The sequence below is a fragment of the Tursiops truncatus genome, chromosome 2 (assembly GCF_011762595.2).
Source record: "Tursiops truncatus isolate mTurTru1 chromosome 2, mTurTru1.mat.Y, whole genome shotgun sequence".
Lineage (NCBI taxonomy): Eukaryota > Metazoa > Chordata > Mammalia > Artiodactyla > Delphinidae > Tursiops > Tursiops truncatus.
In genome coordinates, this window is record NC_047035.1 from 152,299,352 (window position 1) to 152,314,938 (window position 15,587).

The 15,587-nt window shown below is 44.1% G+C and overlaps 1 protein-coding gene across 3 annotated transcripts in view; it reads right to left on the bottom strand.

Annotated features, from left to right (window-relative positions):
- Positions 1-15,587, bottom strand: part of SFMBT2 (Scm like with four mbt domains 2) — a 205,719-nt gene that overhangs the window by 16,154 nt on the left and 173,978 nt on the right. For all 3 annotated transcript variants that reach the window (XM_073801524.1, XM_033852337.2, XM_073801525.1), the window contains 3 exons: positions 8,480-8,589; positions 2,540-2,715; positions 295-461 (listed from right to left, as the gene is read on the bottom strand). In XM_073801524.1, coding sequence (XP_073657625.1) covers positions 295-461; positions 2,540-2,715; positions 8,480-8,589 — 453 coding nt within the window. The remainder of the gene's footprint in view (positions 1-294; positions 462-2,539; positions 2,716-8,479; positions 8,590-15,587) is intronic.

The window sequence follows — 15,587 nt, forward strand, 5'->3', positions numbered from 1 at the left end:
GGGCCCGCAACTCCACCTCAGACCCTCTCCTGCCCAGGTGCCGGTACCACCCTCCCGCTGAGATGTGTCCAAGGAGGCCTCGGAAGATGGATCCCATGGTCCCACCCCGGGTCCCACCTGCAGCCCCTTCCCAGCCGAGACGCTGCAATGTTAAGTCTGCGTTCGACAACGAAGGAGGGGGTTCTGGCGGTTCACGATTCTCACCATTTAGCATCAAACTTCGACCTGGCCTTGGCTGTGAAGCCAGGGCGGCGCTTCCCGATCGAATGTGGGAAGCTTCCGAGCAGAACGTACCTCCCCGGAGCCTGCGGCAAAGCCCACGGCAGAGGACCTCCGTTTCTTCTGCACAAAAATGGATTTTCGTCGTTTCCTGCGTCTGGCCGGTTTAGGGTGTCCGCTTTCAGCACTGCTTTCTCCAATCGGGGGCTTAATGATCTTCTTCCTCTTCCCATAATAATAAGCTACAGGGAGAGAGATGATGAGATTACAAACTTCATTAAAAGGTTACACTCACGGGCATGCATGGATGGGGAGGATAGAGACAGGAGCAAGGCAGAGGGAGGAGAGAAGGAAAACTAAAGGGAGAGGGAGGGGGAAAGTGAGAGAGAGATCATTCCTTCATTTGAGACCATTGAAACTTCACATCCCGGGGCTTCCCTGGTGGGGCAGTGGTTGAGAGTCCGCCTGCCGATGTAGGGGACACGGGTTCGTGCCCCGGTCCGGGAAGATCCCACATGCTGCAGAGCGGCTGCGCCCGTGAGCCATGGCCGCTGAGCCTGCACGTCCGGAGCCTGTGCTCCGCAACGGGAGAGGCCACAACAGTGAGAGGCCCGCGTACCGCAAAAAAAAAAACCCAGAAACTTCACATCCCATTTACACCTCAGGAAACAGTTCTGAGAAAACAGCTCCACAGGGGGGAAACCTGCCCCCGGTGCCCTCGTGTTTACAAGCTGTTACGGACAGAACAGTGTCACCTGCCACCTGCACAACCCCTCGCAAATTCAAATGTAGAAGCCCTAACCCCCAATGTGACTGCACCTGGAGGTGGGCCTTTAGGGAGGTGATTACAGTTAATGAGGTCATAAGGGTGAGGCCCTGACCCAACAGGACTGATATCCTGACAAGACGAGGAAGAGACACCAGGGACGCACAGAGGGAGGACCCTGTGGGGACACAGCGAGGAGGCGGCCGACTGCAAGGCAAGGAGAGAGGCCCCAGGAGAAACCAGCCCTGCTGACGCCTCGATCTGGACTTGCAGCCTCCAAAACTGGGAGGAATGAAGGTCTGTTGTTTAAGCCCCACAGTCTGTGGGACTTTGCTGTGGCGGCCCGAGCAGACTGAGACAGAAGGTGAGCCAAACAAGCTTAGAGTTATTTCAGGAGTTTCTCTCTGCTGCCCTTCCTTGCCCCCAATACTGCACACAGTGGTGGCAACCACGCCCACTGGAGATGCTCCGACAGCTGCCCCCGAGTCTGAAGCTTGAAGAATGAACAAGCACAGTGAACACCTACTGGAGGGCCCTGGTCACGAAGGATCTCCCCATCTCTCGATCTGACCAAGACCAACTGGCAAACACACAGCCCAAATTAACGGGGCACCTTCTGTCTTTTCAAATAGTGTTCCTTCCCTACTACATAACTACACACTTTATTCTTTTCTCTCAATGGAGACTTTCATTACGTCTGAATTCAATAACAGAGTTATACGTCTGTATTACCTCCTAGAGCAATAGTTAGAAAATTATTTACCAACTTTCAATAATGATTGCTATATTTTATCATTTGAATGTATAATCAACTAACTAAAACCTATTATGGGTCCAGTTTTCAATTGTGATCAACACTGAGATGCTTCCTCATTAGCCAAAGCCTCAACTGTTCCCTATGGAACTCCCATTATTCCAGAAAAGGACCAGATGCACCAAAGGAACCTTTATCTACGGCTGGAGGCATACAAAGGAAAATGCCAAATGCAGGGCTCCTGGATGACGGCGGCTGTTTCCCACCCTGCAGTGAAGCACGTGTCCACACATCCCCACACCACTGTACCTGAGAGGAAAGTCACTCAGCCTCCACACCTCAAACTCCTTATATGCAAAATGACCGACTAGTGTAGGTTTCTTTCAGGACTAAAGCTGTCTATTTCCAGTACCTTCCACTTGAATTTGGTCCGTAAAGACGGCACTTATAAAACTGTCAGGAAACGCCATGGGGTTCTTGGGTGTGAACAAACACTTATCCATTAGTGTCTGACACCTAGAGAGAGCCACAAAGCAGCTCATCCTGGAGTGTGGTCGCAGCAGAGCTGGAGACATCCCCATCCCTTCCTTATTCTAGGAGAGAAACAAGTATCTACTAAGTAAACCTTAAAGAATTCTCCCGTAGCCATTCCTAGGAAAAACTAGGAAAAACTATGCAAAAGGTGTTTAAACAAAAACAAACAAATAAACAAACAAACAAAAAAACAGCCCACCAACTACATGACTACATGGTCTGCGGGTAGGCCCACAGACCAACGTTCTTTTCGGATTTGCACTTACTGTATTTGGTTTTGGTGTGAATGGAGCAGTTCTCCGGGCAGTTTTCAGAAACCAGCACAGGACTGAACAAATTCGGACAGCATTCGAGCTTGGCACAAACACGGCGGCAGAAATCCGCTACTTGGTCAGATGTTCGGACGATCTTGGCCACGGCCCTGTATGTTTTGCCTCTATACCTAGAAACAAAGAAGAAAAAGTGATGGAGAGACCACACACTGACTCAGATCTATTCTGTACAGTGGATTCCAAAGCGGCCCATTCACTTTCTAAAAACAAAGCAGGTTGTGTGTGGTTTCTCTGTCATTTGTTTCCGTTGTTCCTTATGAGTTCACAAAAATATTTTTAAGAAATGCCCAGCGCCATGGGCAATGTATGTGGCGACGAGGCTAAAACAGGATTCCAGAATAAAGATTCCCAGTTGGCGTATTCTCACCGGGGTCTACGTAATTGAACACCCCTCTAGGATGCTTCTGGAATCTAGATAGTGTCACTCGTTGCTCATGACCTTTGAGAAATAAAACCTTTCTCCTCCCCAAGAAAAACCACATGAAGTCACCAACGAAAAACTAGAGACCAGATCTTCTGGAAAGCAGGTTGGATGGACTCCTGTTTTAAAAATAAGTACTACAGCCCTCACCCAAATGCCTGTTTAATAATGATGTAAACCATGCTGGCTGAAAAGGTGAGCTCTTCGAAATAGTTTGAGTCACCTTTCAATACAATTTTTAAAACTATCATTGGTACAAAATAATGATAAATTTCTCAGTTGGCAACAGATCATATGTCTTTATTTACTTCACATCTCACTAAACTTAAGAGTCCACTGAAATGAGAATACGTCAAAATAGCTGGGCCTGTTAAACTATGTCCTTGATGTGCACCCTAATTTTCAAGTTGAAATCCTGAACGATAGTTTATTTTCCAGGAACACTGCACGTAGTGGTAGCTCTGGCTGAGAGCACTTGTGTTAATTTTTGGAAAACTAAGCAAAATTGAGAGAGAAAGAACCACCAAGGAAGGCTGCTGACCTTGTCAGTTTCCTCATCAGCAGTGTCAACCTGCTCCTTTACACAGTTGTATGCAGATCTTCCTTGACTTCCGATGGGGGTTACATCCCAATAAATCCACCTTAAGTTGAAAATATCCTAAGTCGGAAATGCATGTAATGCACCCAACCTAGCGAACATCAGAGCTTCGCCTGGTCTACCTTAAATGTGCTCAGGACACTCACATTAACCTATGGCTGGGAAAAATGATCCAACACAAAGCTTATATCATAATAAAGTGTTGACTATCTCGTGTAATTTACTGAATAGAGGAAGTGAAAAACAGAATGGTTGTCTGGGTCCAGAACGGTTGTTAAGAGTACCTGCTGTCCCCCCTCGTGATTGCAGGGTTGACGGGGAGCACACTTTGAAACAGTACAGGAAGGCAGCACGATGGAGGGACCAGGAAGGACTGCCTCCCTGCCGTGAACGTGGGGACCCACTCAGAGTCTCAGAGTGCACACACAGACTGTTTTAAGAGGAAGATGTTTACGGTTCAACAGATGCAGAAGGCAGCTTTCTTGGAGTTTCCATTATCTGACTAAAGGCAGAAATTTCTGAGCAGTGAGGATCGCCATAAATACCCTCTTTGGGGGTCGCTTCTCATCCTAGGGATGAACCTACCATAAATCCCCTCTTGGAGGAGTTTCATGGCCTTGAAGAAGACAGAAAGGCCACTCCTGCCTGCATAACAAACTATTCCAAACTTTCTTATCTCCCAGTTTTTCTCCTAAAAACCCATTTGTCTTTCCCAAAGAAACCTATTTGTTCTTCCCCAGAGGCCTTTTCTCCCCACTCCTTTCCCCCCCACTAAGTTAGGGATGACTTAGGTATAAGCTCCAAACCCTAACTGTCCCTTTGAGTTACACATCATAGAGCACTTCTGTGTGTACATCCATTGCACCAGGAAAGAAATGGTCTTTTTTTTTTTTTCCCTGTCTTTTGTCAGTTTAGTTTGCAGGCTCCCAGGTACTGAACCTAAGAGGGTAGATGAAGGGGTTTTCCCCCTGACATCCATAAGGAAGTGTGGGTAGCCTTCCAATAATTTCCTAGCAGCCAAAGTAGGGATTTATGTCCACGTGTGAGTGCATGTGGCAGGGTGGAGACAGACGGATGAAGATGGACAAACAAGAGTTCTGGGGAAAACGGTCTCTTCTCTTTCAGTTAAAGAGTTGAGAAAAATCAAAACGGATGTTGAGTCAAAAAGAAATACAAAGTGAAAACGCCAACACTGATCCAAGCAGAATGACTTCAATTTGGCCTAAGTTGTATCATTCGTCTTTCAAAATGACCCATATCAGGACCTTTTTAAAAAATCTTGTGATGCAAGATTCACTTGTGACAGGACTACGATGACAGTGGAGAATAAGGCTCCTGTCTGTCAAGGTGAATTCACATCCTCAAATATTTAAGGAAGAATTAAAAGGGGAAAAAGGATGATAACTGCAGAAATAAGGATGCGTGGCACACAGTGAGAAAAATCGCTCTTCTCATTAGCAATAAATAGTCAGAGATGGCCCCGACTTCCTTCAAAACAAAGCTTTTACTTGTAGATTCTTAATCTACAACTAGGGTCAGTGCAACACTAGTTTTCAGTCTTAAGGTACTCAACCTCAGAAATTTCTCTCTTCCTTCTTGATTCCTGTATTTCAAGTCATGGGAACTCTGTGTGATAAATGGGGTGGGCGTTTATTTTATGAAAGACAACCTCTAATTCAGAACATCCTAAACTGGTCTGTGTGTGACCCAGAAACGCCACGCCCATAACCTGATGAATTTATTACACACCGAAATTCAGTCTTCTCTTCAGAAACGGGTTCACCCTCTTGCTTAACGTAACGTTTACAGCATACATTTTCACGAGAGCAAATTTCACAAATCTGAGCAAAGTAAAAATTAACACATGAACCAACAAAATCTTTCTTCAGTGAAAAGTCTCTCAGTTTGGGAATCCTTTTTCACATAAATCTCCTTGATAGTCAAATATTACATCTTACTATTCATAAAGCATGGGCACGAATACATGCCCCCCAAAAGGTAAAATAAATGAAAACACACACAAAACTGTCATTGCTTATGAAAAAAGAAACCAAAATATCATTTCCATAGAGCTGAACGTGACTCACCTAAAAGTAAAGATTTGACTTTATCTCCTTGCTTCTGCCTAAGTGATAATGAAATCTAGTTCACTCAAAATTACATCAGGATATTTCCACTTTAAATATTCTGCATAACTGTAACAAAAGGAGACTGGGAAAATCTATTAAACCTCCGCCTGGCTTTTATAAAGGTTGTCACAAAAGCCATTCAAACAAGAGTCAACAATTTTTCCCCCTCAGGAAGATTCTATAACATGTTGGAAAACACATGTAAATGTCTCTAAAAGCATAGGACTGGATTTTTTTTTTTAATCCCCCTAAGGTATAGCCAGGTATAGCCTAAATTCCTCCTCCCGAATTTCTAAATAATGTAGGTCAATTTAGTAACTTCAATCCATCGGAAAGAAACAATGTTCTCTTCCAGAGCTGCTGAAGTGAACTACACTAGCATCCCCTTTTCCTTTAGCACAAGCTATTCCTGGTTCTGCCTTTCAGTCCATGTTGAAGACTCATTATATGATAGGCTTCTTATACACTGTTCAAACATTTCAATAATTTGTTCTAGCATAAAAGGTATGGTTGTTGGGTAAATAGGCAAAATCACTGGGGGACAACTGTAGATGACAGTGTTCGTTTTTCGTCTATTTACAGATCAACCCTTGTCAATGTCACCCCTATCCTCTCAACTAAATGGGTCTTTTCAGAAGAGGAAAAAACCAATCAGAACTCCCAGATGCTAAGTGACAGCGTTCCCAAAGCTCTACAGAGAAGAATCTCATGCCCTTTCTTACTGAGAACACTCTCTGTGGTTTTATAACTCAAGGACCACAACCAAGACAACTGAATGCCTTAAACGCAGCTCTCCGCCCTCGCTGAGTTAATTTATTCACGAAAGAAAGCATCTTAGCCTTTCAGCAAAATGGGAAGAAGTCAACTCTCTCTCCTCCCTTTTGCACCAATGAAAACATCAAAGTTATCAAGATCTAAAACGTTGTCGTTTTACATCAGAAGGAAAGAGGTGACTCAGCGTGTAGTATTATAAGGGATATTCCCGCTGACTGTAAATCTGTCATTGTTAGCAGCTGCTTTAAGATGCTACTGTGATCCAGACACTTGAAACCCAGTTCAGACACACATTTTCTCATTATAAGTTGCTGTGTAAGATTCTGCTAAGGAACGCACTGTCATGTTTGATATAATAGGTAATAACGTTGCCTTTACGATACAGTAGGGCTGGGTCGTGCTGTGTCTGTTTTGATTGTATCAGGCTGGTTTCATAAAAGCTCTGATCAACTTGGCAATGGGAAAATGAGTGACAACAGTGCAAAATGAACTCTCCCTGTCACCCTGGGAATCCGGAATGAGTTTCTGGCTAGCTTAGGGAGCAGGGGAGATTTTAATGGAATTTAAGGTCGTTGTACTTTTACTATTTCTATATCCTTGGGTGTATTTTGGATGTACTGAATTTTACAGAAAAATTTTAAAACAAGACGTAAGAAGGGTTTCTCTCTATAAATACTTGCCCGGGTTTCCTGCCACCGCTACCAGTATGAATCGACATTGTAACAAAGTATTCTACTGTGTCTGATAATCTCCAGCTTATATAAAGTAGAAAAATACAGAATGTTAGATAGGAAAAATAACATGTTTTATTTTTTTCTGGGCTACAGGTGAAGCTCAATTAAATATTTCTTGGGAAGGAAGGGAAGGTGAGGTATGGTGTCACCCTTCATTGACACGACACCTTCCAACAAACCAAAACTTTCCTTATTTACATGCATTCCCTTTAACTTTTGTGGTTTAGTGGAGTATCATTAGACCATACATGACTTTTGTTGAATCTAAAATTATAGAGATGCTCAAAAAAGACACAGGAAACGCTGAGTGGATAACTAACCATGAATGCGAGTAACTGTGAATTTCTCCACGTCTGTACTCAGTTCTGGTGTAAGTTAGCCATGGAGGAAAATACCACTGGTCATATAAGTTATTTAATATTCCTTAATTTTCACTACAAATAGGACAGGCACTTTCCCTAAAGGAGGGCTTAGGTATGCTCTAGCCATTGAAAAGTAGTTCACTGTTTAAACAGCACCATTTTCCAAATGTTACAGCTAAGTGATACCTTTTGACACCATTATACGGGAAGTGGACCGATGAAGATCTATTCCATTTGAAAAGAATTAAGTGGATATTAAAAGCCCTCTCAAACCACCAAAACTATTATTAAACATAAAGTTATCTTGAAACATGGGTCTTTTTCTATCTGTCTCCTAAACAACTGAGTTCTTGCAAAGCAGGCCAGGGGGTGTTCCCAATTTCAGAGTTCAAGAAACTTAAAGCAAAGCAAACATTACCTTTCCAATTAGCCTGTTTCCAAATAAAATAAGTGACCAACTACATGTCTAGCCACAGCCTATTAACCAAAACCAAAGAGAGGTATTGGTTCTTCCTATTTTTTAAAACTGTCAAGTCGCAGAGTGAGGAACATTGTATCTGGCATAAACTCTACAGTACCAGATATTAAGATCTGTTAATGAAAAACGTATAATAATGATAAGAGGAATCCTCTCTTTATATAAATGTTTCCCTCTGGATCAAACAACCCATCAGTACATTTTTATTCTGAATATTTAACACAATAAACTCTGTGTGTGGTGCACAGAACTGCAGAACAACAAGCCTTCTGTTGGTTTCCACTTCTCTGGGCCATGTGAAAAAGAGGAAGGACAAGTTTCAAAGTGGCAGGCAAAGAATGCTGAGAACCCTGGTTTTCCAGAATTGAAAACACTTACTTGGCCTTCAGTGTCTCCTCCTGAAAATTCCAGTGTGGGTCTTCCACCAGCTGTAATTCCCGTAATACCCTTCCAGGTTTGTAAGCTGCATTGATAATCATGCTAAGAACCTGTTGGGAAAAAGGAATCGCCGTGAACGTCCACTGCATCCATTTCTGCTAAAACGAGAATGTTTTAGAAACCGCTCCGCTGATACTTCAGAGCTGTCTGCCCTGCACCTCCCGTCAGCAATGGGCTGCGATGGAGTCAGAGAGAATGTTTTGCAGCTTGGCACTGACGCGCTCGCCATCAAGGGGATAGAAAGGGCGTGAAATCCGACGCCTCTGCCTGGGAGAGTGTGAACCGCTGGCCAGAGGGGATGGCTGGCTCTCACTAATGTTCCTGGTTGCGGAAAAACTGAACCATTTTCTCCAAAGAGCCACGGATCATCCTTCAACTGGATTCCTCGTCAGTAGTATCGGTTACTAAGAATTCCAATTTATCCTTAAAAATACGTTTCAAACGGAATCACTAAGATGGAGATGGGAGGTTTGTTCCAACACTTCTGGATAAGCTTCAGATACTTGTACGGAGGGCTAAGAAATTACTTGAAACTCACCTGACGCTGACCCAATTTATGGACATCTAACATTAGGACATTTCTCAGAGACGTGAGTGTTTCAAAAGGAAGTCTGAGCATCTAAACACCATCTGACAGCTTCCTCAAGCCACCCCTTCACTCCCAAGTCCCAAGTGCGAGAAAATGAACACGTGGTCAGAACCACTGCAACAGTCCCAGAGGGACCAGACATCTCCCTTCTAAAGCCTCAACTTCACGCTCTGAGGCACTCGTTTCCCATAAGCAAATCCTCATTAGCAATGAACGTTCGTGAGTTCTGGCATGCTCGTGAGCTGCTGTTATTTGGATAGAGAGCTCAAAAAACTGTGAAGATGCAATGCAGCACATAAAGGAACACTGAGACCTCGGGGGCTTCATTCCATGAAACGCCCATTCGCTGAGGATCTGCCCTGTGCCAAGCCCTGGAGCGTACAGACAGCACACAGTACCCGCCGTTCCTGAAGCCCCTCCCCGTCCAGAAGAGGAACGAGCCAGGCACTGAGTTCACGTGCCATGTTTCGGAGCAAAACCCCACTGAGAGAGTGAGAAAAATTCCTTATTGAGTTGGAAGGACACTGGCTATATTGCTGAAGCACCTACTATTTTGTGAAGGAGAAAGAAGATGAAAAGTATGCTGCAGAAATGTTCAAGTCCCAGTTTTCATGTACCTGGTGTGTTCTGGAATGTAATTGGTGTGGTCTGCACCCTGATTTAATTGAGAGAAACAAAGCCTTCTCATAACTGAGGATTCGATCTTGAAATATTCTATACTCTGCAGTCAGCATGGCAACTGTCTTTTTCTTGCCTGGGTGGCATTTTGCTATGTTCCCAGGTCCCTGTAGAGCCCCATCCAGAGAACATGTTCCAGCCAAGACGCTAAAAGGCCAGGACACAGCAGTACAAGCAGTTAGTTCTATTGTGTTTGTTTTCTCTATTAGAATAATCATCTGATTTTATTATTTACTGTCAGTACAATTTACAGAAACCGAGTTTAAAAATAAATCCATTTGAAACTGGCTGAAATCACGCACCAAGTGTTTATCAACAGACAATAAAATTTCAACTGAATCTTTTCATTGTGTCTCGTTGAGAAAGCCCCAGAGCTACATCTTATTTGCTGCATAGAGAAATGCATTTTGTGACTGTGAAAAGAAAATGCCTTCCAGAGTTCAATTCAGAGTGGAAACAGGCGGCAATTAAATCGTAAAAGGCATGTGATATTGAATAATTTTCCCCTGGCTTTTCCCAATGTCACATCATTTGTCTCTAAATTCAACAAGCTCTCTATAAAACTTTGGAATTGTGATCTGAATAATTTATGTACCTGACATCTTAGTGTATTATAGTTACTCCATGAAAATAACTAAGTTGACAGCTGTTATTACGACCCAAGTTAGACTGAATTACTGTACCTTGCAAAACATCAGAATTCAAGTTATTACACTCTTGATCACAAAGGGTAGCTCAGACCCTGTCCCCAATTAACTAACAGGATGTTAGCTGTGAAGCTGATGAACACTCTTCCCAATAAACTGACATTAAGATTGCTTTGAGTATCTCAAGGAGGAAATTAGCTCTAGAGCAATGCCTCACTGGATTTCCTAGGCTTCACGAAATGTTTATTGGGAACACCCTTCTACACAGAAGTCCCCACAGTATATTATAACAGAGGAGCAATAGCCTTTGTAAAGTTGGACAGATATGGGATGGGATCCCAGGTCCATCCCTTAGAAGCTAATCAAGCTTAGGCAAGATGCTTGATTGACTTTCCTCATCTGTATAATGGGGGCGCTGCCATTTACCTGGTTCACAATGAAGGGGGTCAGAACTTGTCACCTCAAAATATGCCACTTTGGCATAGGATTAATTTTTCCCTGACACAACTGAGAAACAGCAGACACTGCAGGAACTCTCTGCCCTCCCCCTTTCTGCCTAAAACACTGTGAAAGTGTCCCCCTCCCCGCTCTGGGACCGGGAGGAAAACAACCCTTGTCACTGGAGAAACAAAGATGGCCCAGAGATGACTCTGCACAAACAAATCTTACTAGGAAAAAAAACCCCTTATCTTCCGTTAGATTCCCGCATATGCTTAACAGTCCTCGGAGCCCAGACCCCTTTCCCTTTGTCTGATCACCTCTCCACAATGTACTGTCTTTTATTAAAATGGTATGTAAAAATCTCAAGCCTAATGGCTTCTTTGGTTTTTAATTTCTTGCAGCCCTTTTCTCCTGTTAATCTGTCTTTTGTCAGTTTAATTTACAGGCCCTACCTACTGAACCTAAGAGGGTAGAGGAAAAGATTTTCTCCCCTGTAATAAGGATGTTGTGAGAAATAAAGGAGGTAACAGCTCGGCATATAAAAAATGTTTAAGGTAGCCCTCTTCTTGATATCCAAGCAGTCCTCATCCACCCACAAAACAAACTCTCCCTGAGCCTTCATCTCTCTGTTCTCATTGGCCTGTATTTATGTTTCAGTCAAGCACCTTCGCAAAATAACTCTCCTTAGAAGCTCCTGACTTTCTTGCTACTGCCTCTTCTCCAGAACCCAACTTCTCAAAAAAAAAAAAAAAGAAAAAGTCTATACTTTTAAATTCTTCATCTCCAATTCTCAACCCACCCAAATCTGGCTTCTTCTCCAAGCAGTACACAAAACTGAAGGGCACCGATGACCTAATTCTCAAATCCAAATTGCGCTCCCATCTCTCTGAACCTCCGAGGACTCCGACGGTGCATTCCACGGCCCCGTCCTGCTGCGCCTCTTGTTCTCCTACCTCTGCTCCATCAGGCGCAAAAGTTTGCTCAGAAAACGGTGAGTGAGTCAGTTACAGGAGAAGAGAGAAGGGTCCTCAGAGGGAGGAAGAGACAAATAGAACAGAGCGTAGGTGGTGTCGGCAGGGGAAGAGGCAAATAGCGCCAAGCGTCTGGTACCCGGGAGCCCCTCAGTGAATGCGTGTCTCCTTCTCTTGCCCCTGCCCTTTCAGGTACAAGGTCAGCACTCAAAGGATTCCGTAAATCGATGGGATGTTTTTCTGTTCACTTCGTGAAATCACGGAATTCCATTATTTCCTTCCACATGCACTATCATGAAAACTTCTCCCCGAACACCGAAAGTAACTAAGATCGTTTCCAACCTCAACTATATCCTATGATTAAAGTTATAACAATGTTGAAAGTGCAGGAAACCACTTAATAGGAAAATTAGTTCTCTGAGTGTTAAGATTAGAAAACACTTCAGAACGCAAATACAAGCTCCCACAGCTCAGGCTGGGCTAACTTAATGGAAAGAAGACAGGCTCCTGACCTCAAAGGTCTGTCATCTGTTGAATTCTAGTGGCCAGGGCGGGAGATGTCTCTTCAGGGCAAACATTTAGAGAGAGACTGGCCCACAGGGAAACAGGAAGGAGGATATTCTCTCTCTGGCGAAGTCAGAAGAAGAATCTGCATGCAAAGGAGCCCCCCTCAACATGTTCACTGTTACAGCAGACCTTTCTGCTCTGCAGTCTCTCCAAGAGCCACAGTTACAATAATTAGCTTTTTATAGAAATCGGGACCACCAAAGGCCCTCACGGGCCTCAAAGATGATTTCTTTCAATTTCAAAATCAGGTGAAATGGAGATAATTTTATGAATGGGTTTTTTAAAATAATAAAATGATAAAAAAATTCTCTTGCCTAACCAGCCATTTCTCCATCGGTAGGGCTTCGCCAGGTGGATGGGATACATAAAGTGCGAGAGGACCAAAATGAGACAAGACTCTGATGTGAGCACCTGGGCTGTCGATACAAGGAGAGGCCCGGCGAGTTGCAGAGCAGACAGACAAGCAGAGTTTTATTTTTGTAACGAGATTTAAATGGAGAATATTAATTAAAACACGTCTCCAAACCCAAAGAAGGAGTTTGGGTTTCAAACGAACTGTAGCAGCTGTGCTTCTTTTCCCAGAGTGAAGTCACATTTATCCTACACCCCCCAGAGGTCCACAGTGTTATCAATGGAGTACGCAGCGCTTCTTAAACGCTCACAAAAGTAAACGCCACCAAAAACCGAAAAGAAAGGAAGATGTTCTCGTAAGAGCAAAGAGGAAGCAGCAGGGTCTTTCCTTCTCTGCAGCGCAAACGTAACCTTCTAAGAAGTCAGAGGAAAGCACGAAACAAGCTTGGAAAAGAAAACAAGACTTTTCCAAGTTATTTACCCTTAAACGTAGGTGTTTTCATTCAGTCTCCTGAATCACTGACTGCTCTGGGCACGTCCCCAAAATTAATGCAACTGCTGCATCTAATATACCCCCAAATATTACCTAATAATCACTATGCTCATCTCTCCTTTGGTTATTAGTTACAAAAATTGTAATAAGAACAGTAATAATCTGACGTGCTTTCCCAGGTGGACTCTATTGCTTGGGCTGAAACTGCCCTCTACCTTTGTTTCGATTCTTAACGGAAGGCTCACCTCCCCTGGACAACCCACCACCCGGAGAGCAGGCCCTTCCCCCCGCCCCAGGCTCAAAGGCAAGGTCGGGGAGCCCAGTGCTTCCCTGGTAGGCATCCCCCTTCCCCCGGCACCAAAGTACTCCCTACTTTATCACTTCAATTTGATTAAAAGACCACTCTCTGAAGAAGCCTATATTTTCAGGAATTATCCACTTCCCCCTGGAAGACGAACAGGAGAATCCCATCATACCCTGTACCTTCCTTCAGCTTGGTCACCAGAAACGCAACACTCTTAGAACTTTCCTTCTGCCCAGAATCCCACTCCCATACGGCTCTGCGCTTCCCCCTTGTCTGCCCCAACCTCAAGCTCCTCACGGCTTCCCAAACCCACCCACGATGCCCTCTGAGCTCATGATCCGTCAGCAGCAAAATGCCCTTAAACTCTAGACTATTTTCCAGAGTATTCTTTTCCACCTGTGGTTTTCCCTTCTGCTATGGACTGAGTATGTCCCGCCAAATTGCTACGTTGAAGCGCTACCCTCCCCCATGTGATGGTACTGGGGGTGGGGCTTTGGGTGGTTAAGTTTAGATGAGGTCCTGAGGATGGATCCTCCATGACGGGGTGCCCTTGTGAGCAGAGACCAGAGAGCTTGCCCTCCCTCTCAGATGCGGGGACACAGCAAGAAGGCAGCTGTGTGCAAACCTTAGGAAGGGAGCCTCACCAACCTGCCCTCCTGATGAGAAATCAGGGACTACATTTTGTTTGTTGCTTTATTCATAGTAGCTAGAACCATGCCTGGCAATAGGAGGCGCTCGATCAAGACTTTTTTGGAATTTGTTCAATGAATTTCAAGATGGGCACTGATATTGGATCAAATTATTCTGTACATCTAAAACTTAATGATTGATTCACTCCAAGAATTTATCTGGTACCATATGTTCTATGTCAACGGAGGCCCAGGAGGTAGCATTTGCCACTGATTTCCTTGTTACAGAATCCTACCCTACAGTACAATAAGAAATTTCAGCAAAAGTATCTCATCATCTTTACAGGCAAATCATAAAACCTTCACAACAAAAAAAAACTTTGTACTTTTTTTGCCAACCTTCTGGACACTGTCAAGCTAATTCCTGAATCATACATTATGTACGTGCTATAGTTTATACCACCCACAGGCTTGGTACACTGTTCTCAATGGGTTCATGTTCAGCATAAGTTTAAAACAACAGCAACAAGAACACCGGAGAACACTGTCCAGAGGCACGTCTGCATCTCTGATTTTGTTGACTGACTTAACTGGATGTCACTTAGGCAAGACTCTTCCTCTTCCCAGTATAACCTGAAATGCCTAAGTCCTCCCCCGTGAGGCTCTGCAGCGGGGACTGTCAACTCACCTGGGGGGCACATCTCCTGCTCACCTTGACTCCCCAGCTTCCGGCACAGCGTCCACCAGCACACGCTTATGACCCAGGAATTGCTTAGGAACCGACTAAATGGATGAATGGGATGGACGGATGGATGACGTTTCATTCTCTGCTGGCTTCCCAGAGCTGGGGTGTATCTGATGTGACCACGCACAGTAATAGCTGCTGAGTGTCAGATAACAGAATGAAAGACCCTGGGAAGGTGCGGACGGACAAAAAACAATACGCATACACCCAGCAGTCCCCACACCACTGACCTCTGCACTTTCTGAGGCTAAAGAGCTATTCAGACCACAGAAGCAGATTGAGGGAGAGAAAAATCTTACTCAATAAAGGTGAACGTGCCTGGCTCCTTTGTGCCCTGGTGGCAACCCGATTAGTTACCCCAAACTCTGGCATCATCAAACCAGTACTCAGGGCTCTTAGTCATTTCTGCAGTCACTGTTTGCAAAGTTACACTAATCACAACCTACTCTCTTAAAAACCCAAGAAGGCTCAATGGGTCATGTCTATACCTTTGCATCCCTGGACCAGATTGTGATGAAGAGTACCAAAGTGACTCTTTTAGGTACACTAGATATAGATAGATAGATAACGATTAATAGATAGAAAGATGAAAGATGATGGAGAGATGAATGGATGAATATGATACATAGAGAT